Source organism: Glycine soja, chromosome 8 (genome assembly GCF_004193775.1).
Source record: "Glycine soja cultivar W05 chromosome 8, ASM419377v2, whole genome shotgun sequence".
Lineage (NCBI taxonomy): Eukaryota > Viridiplantae > Streptophyta > Magnoliopsida > Fabales > Fabaceae > Glycine > Glycine soja.
In genome coordinates, this window is record NC_041009.1 from 40,694,367 (window position 1) to 40,703,153 (window position 8,787).

An 8,787-nucleotide genomic window follows, 5' to 3' on the forward strand; every position below is an offset into this window, starting at 1 on the left:
TCATGGTATCCAAGAAATACCATCAATTCACCTTTGTCATTCAGTTTCTGTCTCAACTGGTCAGGAATGTGTTTGTAGCAGATAGCACCAAAAATTCTCAAATGTTTCACATTGGGTTTGATGCCTGACCAAGCTTCTTCTGGAGTCACACCATTTAGTCTTTTTGTAGGACTTCTATTCAGCACATACACAGCAGTGGAAGCAACTTCACTCCACAAGTTTTGTGGCAGATCCTTGCATTTGAGCATGCTCTTGACCATGTTCATAATTGTTCTATTCTTCCTTTTTGCTGCCCCATTGTGTTGTGGAGTGTAGGGTGGTGTGAACTCATGTACAATTCCTGCTTCATCACAAAATTCTAGGAATTCTTTTAAGGTGTACTCACCACCTCCATCAGTTCTCAACACTTTAATCTTCCTAGAACTTTGATTTTCAATATAAGCTTTGTACTTCTTAAAGATATTAAACACATCACTCTTTCTTTTGATCATATAAATCCAGGTCTTTCTAGTGAAATCATCTATAAAGGTTATAAAGTACCTGTTTCCTCCAAGGGACTCTACTTGTATAGGGCCATAAACATGGAATAGATGATTTCAAGCTTCTGAGTTGATTTTACTGGGATAAACTTCTTGAAGGGCTTCTTTGTCTGTTTGCATTCTAAGGAATTTTTGCATTTCTCCTGTGGTTGTTGTAGTTGAGGAATTCCTCGTGCCAACTTGTGCATTTGAGCAAGATCTCTGAAATTCAAGTGTCCAAGCCTATATTGCCAAAGCCATTCTTCTTTGTTGCTCACAACACTAAGACATTTATGCTCAAGTGCTTGTGTTCCAATTTTGAAAGTTCTATTTCTGGTCAATGGAGTTTTTATGATTAGATTTATGGTTTTGTCATATACCAACATCATCATGTCCTCCATAATTATCTTAAAGCCTTTTTGAAGTAACTGACCAAGACTTAGAAGATTGCTGCTTATGCCTGGAACATAAAGTACATCCTTTATGCAAGTTTCTCTACCATCTTTCCTCTGAATCAAGACATTTCCAATTCCTTCAGCAAGCATGGTGTTGTCATCTGCAAATCTCACTTTGCTTTTCATCCTTTCATCTAGACACATGAACCAGTCTTTGTGACCATTCATGTGTGTAGAGCATCCTGTTGTTAGTCCTTGTGGCCTCAATAATCTTAAGAGGGATAGGCTTAGAATGCAGAAGAAGCAACAACAATCAATTTAATAATGTTCTATAAACATGCAAGGCAAAATTGATTGCAATAACATAAATGAGATAAGGGAAGAGAGAATGCAAACACAATTTTATACTGATTCGGCCACAACCCGTGCCTACGTCCAGTACTCAAGCAACCCACTTGAGATTTCCACTATCTTTGTAAAATCCATTACAAAGTCTGAACCACACAGGGACAACACATCCCTTGTGTTCAGGAATCCTTTACAACAAGAGACTCACAGTCTCTTAACCAATCTCATTGAATAAGAAGAATGGAAGAAGAATTCTCTCTTCAAGAGAAGAATATTACAATGAAGATCATGTAAGAATCCTTATAGATTTTGCAAGTGTTTGATCAAGGATTTCTTGAGAGAGCATTTGACAATGAAGTTCTTTTGGAATCTCTCTCATTGTCTTTTGAGAGGATAAGACATTTTTGCCAAGCAAAACTCTCTGCATCAAATTCGTGCCCAAGTCACCTATTTATAGGCCTTTGATGGCCATTCACAAATCTAATGAAAAGATGTGACTGTTGGCAGATTTTCTGAAAACTTTCCACTGGTAATCGATTACAATGTTCGTGTAATCGATTACACAATTATAATTTGAAGGGTTATGACTTTTGAATTTGAATTTCCAAAGTTTCATTGCTGGTAATCGATTACAGACATATGGTAATCGATTACATGTTGAAAATTCAAATTCAAAACATTTTTCAACAGCTATTTCTCAACCCTGTCTTCTGGTAATCGATTACACTTCCTGGTAATCGATTACCAGAGCCTTGAATGTCTTGAAAGCACTTTGTTTTAAGGCAAGGCTTGGTCTTTAATGAATCTTGAAACATGGCTTTGCTTGTTGAAGCACTCTTGAATTATTCTTGAAGCAAATGCTTATCATTTGAAGCAGCCTTGTTTGATTCTTCTTTGGCATCATCAAAATCATGTACACATACATTCACATTCTCCCCTTTTTTTGATGATGACAAACATGTGATTTCTTCTGGACATCATCAAAGCTTGCAAGATTCACATTCTCCCCCTTTGTCAAGTAAATTCTTTTTGATATCATCAAAACCTGCATGATTCACATTCTCCCCCCTTTTGATGATGACAAGCATTATCCAAGGCTTGATCTTTTTTATATCATCAAAATCTTCATGATTTACACCTGTGTCTAAGTACCATTGACCCTTGTCATCAGGCGTTGTCTTGTTTGTCACCATCAACAGGACAGGTTCAGAAACTGAATTTGCTCCTTCTGCAAGTTGAACCTCATCAACAGGATTTTTATCCTTGTACCAGCAATCATCGGCATGATATCCCTTCTTTCGACAGTTGTAACAGTCTACATTCTTCTTGTCCCAGGTCTTTTTTCCTCCTCTCCCTCGATTTCCAATATGTCCTCCTCTATTGGAACTTTGGTTGCCATTATTTTTTTGATCTGAGTGCTCTCTTGATCTATAGTTGCCTCTTCCTCTTGAGTTCTTAAATCTGCCTCTCTTTCCTCTGGATGATTCATTTCCAGAGTTCTTCGGGTTTTGCTGAGCTTGAAGAGCTGTTTCAATAGGCTTTGTATTACAATTATTCCTTTCTTGCAATCTTTGCTCACGGGCTTCGAGGGAACCTTGTAATTCATCAATGCTCATGGATTCCAAATCCTTTGATTCCTCAATAGCAACTGCAATGTGGTCGAATTTTGGATTCAATGATCTTAATACTTTTTCAATCAGTATTAGATCAGTGAATTTCTCACCACAACCTTTCATTGAATTAGTAAGAACTTGTAATCTACCAAAGAAATCTCCAATACCTTCATTCTCTTCCACTGCAGCAGTTCAAACTATCTCTCAAGGTTTGTAAGTGCACTTTCTTGACTTTGTCTGCACCAACATAGGCTTTGTTCAACGTGTCCCAAGCTTCTTTTGCAGTAGTTGCACCTGCAATCTTCTCAAAGTAGGTATCATCAACACATTGATGAAGGATCACCAATGCTTTGCAATCCTGCTTCTTTAATTCTTTGAATCCTGCCTTTTGTGCATCAGGAGCACTGTCTCCTGGAACTTCTACACCATTCTCAACAATATCAATTAAATTTTGGAAGCAAAACAAGGCTTTCATCTAAACTTGCCACCTGCTGAAGTTCTTGCCAGTGAGAATTGGGAGATTCGCTGGAAAAGGGCCATTGGAAGCCATGGTTGTGCTTAAAGATCCCTTCTTGACCGTTCCTTGCTCTAGATACCACTGTTAGTGTCAAGAACATGAGTTCCTTGACATACACTTGCAGGAAAAGAGAGAAATGTATGAGGTAGGAGAGAGAGTTTCTATTCTATAAGTGTATTCCTTTCTCAAATGTATAAACTCATTCAACTCATCTTATTGAATGATCAATTGTATTTATACATCATTGTCAAAGGCTAAAAAGATAAAACTGAAAATTACAACTCAACACATTACGTTCTGTTTTTTCAGCAACAATCTACTAACCAATTAACTAACTTTCTAACAAATGAAAACTAACTGATTTATCCACAAATGGATCAGGATTACAACAACAGGTTTTACACTAAGTTTAATAGGATTTTCTTTATCTCGAAACAAAAAGATGGTATGGTGGCAGAGGTGGGGGGGGGGTGGCAAAGGTGGGGGGTTGGCAAGGAGATGTTTGGAGGTGGAATCTATGTTGGCGGAGAGTTTGGTTTCAATGGGAGCAAGCAATAGCACAACAATTGTTGGAGGATATTGGACAAATATCACCATCCTAAAACAAGGGTGATAGTTGGGAGTGGCGAACAAGAGCACAAAAGATCTACGTGGTGAAGGAAGTGTATGACTTGCTACATAATGGGGGAGATTTAGCTAATGCATATTTTTATAGGAAGCTTTGGAGGTTGAAGGTTCTTTCAAAAGTTAAAGGTTTTGTGGAAAATGGGGCATAATACGATCCAAATCAAAGATAACCTCCAAAGGCGAAACATCCTTCCAGCGAACAGCGATGCTAATTGTGTTTTATGCAATTCTGAATTGGAAATTGAAGGACACTTAATTTTCACTTACTACTTTGCACATGAAGTGTGGAATCATTGCTATTTATGGTGAAGAGATATGCATGTATTACTAGGGGATGTGCAAAAAGGTATTTGATCAATATAAGAGGTAGTAAGGCTAACTTGGCTTGGTAGGCAGCTTGGATGGATGTGGTGTGGGCTATTTGGAAGCATAGAAACACTATTGTATTTGAGGAGGCTAACTATGATGGGGATATTGTTGTAGATGGCTTCAAATATTTTTTTTGTGGAGCTAGTGCAATTCAAATATACGGGTTTCAATTACTCTTTACATGAGGGAGTGGATCCAACACAATGTTTGCGGTAATTGTTGTAACTATGCGCACATGTTTCAATCAACATGAAGGAATATTAGTCTTAAATATGTTTTTGATCCTTAATATGTACTCAAATTTTGCATTTGATCTTTGATAATTCCTGCCATCATAACGCGATTTACGACGGCTCAAAAACCGTCAGTATTTATTTTAAAATCAAATTTAAATTTTCTGATGGTTAAAAACCGCCATAATCAATTAAAGTAAAAAATAAATAAATCAAACATTAAGAACCCTCTTCAACCTTCATCTTCCAAAATAGATCCCAATTTTTTTTAAAAAAGGAAACAAATCTTTTTTCCTCATCTCTTTGGTAATTAAAATTTCATTTCATATATCCTTTCTCACTTTAAACTTTTGCAATGCAAAAATGAACTTGTATACGACATTGTATTGGTGCTACAGCTACACGTGCTTCGTTCTCATCCACGAACAGAACAATATCGTTTGCTGGCGCTGCCACGATGACTTCGTTGAACAAGTCACCTCCCCCAACGCCTCAACGTCGGTAATCACTCACCTTTCAACCCAGTGATTGTGCTCCGGGGATCGGGGAAGGACGAGGAGAACAACTTTGAGTTAAACTACGACGATTTCAACAGCAAGGGTCTTTGCCCGCTGCCATCCACCATGTCGAAGTTCTTGCTAGGATTAGTATTTGACTGGTTACTGGAGCAGGTTTTGTAGATTGAGATCAACGGCCTCGGGAGGGCAGAGAATCCATCGACGTCAAAGGCAGTGATAGAGTCAATGCCAACGGTAGAAATCACCGAGTCTGATGTTGTGCTGCATCCACCGCGCCTTGACCTAAACTCCACCACACCTTTAGCCCAACAGAGGGCAACCCAAATCAACAACAACCTAGATTTGAAATAGATTTTCTTGAACGCACTCTATTTTGTGTTGATATGATGTCGTTGTAGTTTTCGAGTGGGTTTGCGATTGCGGCTTGTGGTAGTTTGGGTGGGTTCGCAATTTGGTATCGTTATAGTTTTAGGGTGGGTTTTTGAATTTTCATGCAAGAGGAAGAAATAGAAGAGGGGGAAAGAGAGAGAGAGAAGAAGGGTGGATTAGGAGAGAGAAAGAAATCCATTTTTAATTTAATTTTGAAACAAATATTGACGCTTTTTGAGTTGACAAAAATCACGTTATCAAGTATTTAACGGACATGTTATCACTTAACTGCCAACAAAGATATAAAATAAAACTTTTTAAATATTAGAAAATAAATGTGAAGAAAAAATTTATTAGAGATCAAATACAAAATTTAGATATATATAAAAAATAAAAACATATTTAAGTCGAAATATTATATACTAATGTTGAGTAAAAGTTTGATTGATATGCAACTGGCTTGACAATTGTGAGACATTCCATGACATAATTTTGTTTTGGGAGGCTAATTGTCTTGAGTGGAAAGTCCCATGTTGTATCGCTAATACTCTCTTTGTGATGTGGCAGTGGGTGGATGACACTCCTTGTGTGCTTTTCTTACTAATAAAATTGTTTGACGGTTAAAAAAAAATAGTGAAAGAAATTTTTGTAAGATTTAATAGGACCTGAGGCAGAGAATGAATTCGTTCCATTTATTGATGGAAGTTACGGAGATAACAGTTAATAGGAAAGGACAAATCTCAACAGAGAAAGTAAGCAAAAACCTTTTTGTTGCAAATAGATCCCCAACACTAGCAATCCATCAATGTTTAACTTTAAAACATTCTTTTCTATAAAAGATTAATTTAAAGGGAAGGTAAAAAAAAGATTAATTTAAAGGGAGAAGCTAGACTTGTGAAGTTAAAATTTAAATGCTGAAGATCCCAATCCCACTCAGAATGTGTGTCCACCATTATTATGTGAGAGTCATGTGGATTTCACGTGATAGGGTTGTGTCTAGCAACTATGATTAAGTTAAGAAAAATTCTTGAAGTTTAATGTATGCCCTAATATTTAAATTTAATTTTCACAAACTATATAAATTCAGTAAATAATTTACCCACCATATTTATCTACAATAATTTTTTAAAGCATCTAATATCTTTTTTTCCTTAAAGGTTTTTTTATATTTTTATTTTTAAAGCATCTAATCATTTTTTATGATCATAAGTTTGACAGGATTCCTTTCAAAAAAAAAAGTTTGATAGAATAGTTATATGTAATTTTTTTAAAATTATGATCTTAAGTCGGTACCTACCATATTTATATTCAATAATTTTTTAAAGCATCTAATATCTTTCATTCTTAAACTTTTTTGTTTTTAAGCATCTAATATTTTTTAAATTAATTAATGACGTCAAACTAATTGATTAAAGATTAAAAACATATTTTACCAAAAAATTACATATTATTGTTCTGTAGAACTCTTTGATGTGATAAGTCATTTTCAAATGTGACTATTTGTTCATCAGTTGTTATTTCATAATAGTGACAAAAACTATTCATAAATGCCAAAAAAATATTTAAGAACTAAAAATATATTAAATCATTTTAAAAAAAATTATAGACCATAAATATCATTCACTGAAAACAATTATACTCAAATAATATAAATAACAAAATTCTCTCAAAAAATATTTAACTCGATTATATACTTAAATACTAAGCACCAATTTTATGTTTAAAATAATAATCTCTCATATTACTAGATTAATATGCACACAACTTAATTTCTCTTAATTTCCTCAAGCTATACAAGAAACTATCATTGGACCTACGCCTTTCCGTCCACAGAAAAAGATTGTGACTTTAGTGGCATCAATATGCATCATTATGTTATATTGCTATTCTACATACAAATTGTCTAGTGGAAGAAAGTGTAAAAATGTAAGAAAGAACCGACCTGTTTCTTCGTGTTAAAGGAAAGGATGTTTGCACATTAAAAAATCAGTACAAATTCAATCAAATGATTCGGTACAAATAGTTAACATGTTAAAATTAAAGTTAAATTATACCGATATCAAAGTAATCAAGTCAAAGTGAATGAAATGATAAATCAGGATTAGACTATTATTTAGTTCAAATTGGTTGTTAACTTGGTCAAATTCAATATTTGATTTCAACAAAAAATAATAAATAATTATTTGATAATCTAAATTGATTGATTCCAACTAAGATCCATGTTGTTATGTTTTTTTTTTTTTTTTGGTGTTAACTCTCTTATTTATTAGGACAAGATATATTGAGTAATTCGAAATTTAATTGATAGGTATGTAAAGTTTAATAAAGAATTATTTTTACCAAGAATCGAACTTAAATTATATCTAAACGATTCAACACATTAATTTTAACACATTAATGACTCGTGTCCAATAAGTTAATATATATATATATAGGAAAGAGATCTACTTACTTCTAGAGTATGTGTAAAGTCTTACTTTCAATCTGAACCCTTAATTTTATTTTGAATGAATGGATGAGATTTAGCAACTAAAATCTTATACACACTTACCTCCTACCTGTTTTCTTTGCAATTTGTAAACGTCCATCTATCTTCCTTTTCTAACACTAGAAAGCTCACTCAATTCTCTCTTCTCGCACCTAGTTTGCATTTCGTTGATTTCCATTTTGATGCCTTGATTATAGAAATGATAATCTAAGTTGCCACAAGCTTGAGACCGTACAAGTGCACATAAGCTTAGGATCGTGTAACTTGATTTCCATTGCGTATGTTCTCGCTTCTTATGTCAACAATGCCTTTTCTTTAAATTTGACAAATTTTGACTATTCTATTTTTTTTTATTAATTCAATTATCCATTTCCTAGACCTTGTCTATATAATTTAATAATCCATTTAGTAAACTTCCTCTGTGCTTCAATTATCCATTTCATAAACTTGCTCTATTAGTTTTAATTTTCTTATTAAGTACAATGATGAGAAATACTTTATGCTTCAACTAATCATTTCATAAATTTAGATTTTAACAAATTTTGATTATTGAAAATATGCAAACCTTTCCAGTACAGTGATGACAAATACTCTTAATAATATAGAAATACAAGAAATTGAGTCCATTAATGTCGTGCCCATGGATACACCAATTTCATTTGAGGAGGTTATGCTGGGAGATGCTTCAGATGATGCTGAAGAATTGAATATCCAGCCTTGTCTTGGGTTGGAGTTTGAGTCTCTTGAAAAGGTTTAGAGAATTTATAATTCATTTGCTAAGAAGAATGGTTT

The 8,787-nt window shown here is 34.2% G+C and overlaps 1 protein-coding gene across 1 annotated transcript; it reads right to left on the minus strand.

The window, feature by feature from the left end:
- Nucleotides 1–559: 559 nt before the first annotated feature.
- Nucleotides 560–3,424, minus strand: LOC114424184. Its single transcript, XM_028391038.1, has 4 exons — nt 3,379–3,424; nt 3,169–3,294; nt 2,400–3,056; nt 560–1,107 (listed from the first exon to the last, which is right to left on the minus strand). The coding sequence occupies exons 1-4, from the start codon at nt 3,422–3,424 to the stop codon at nt 560–562; spliced, it is 1,377 nt and encodes a 458-aa protein (XP_028246839.1).
- Nucleotides 3,425–8,787: the final 5,363 nt, after the last annotated feature.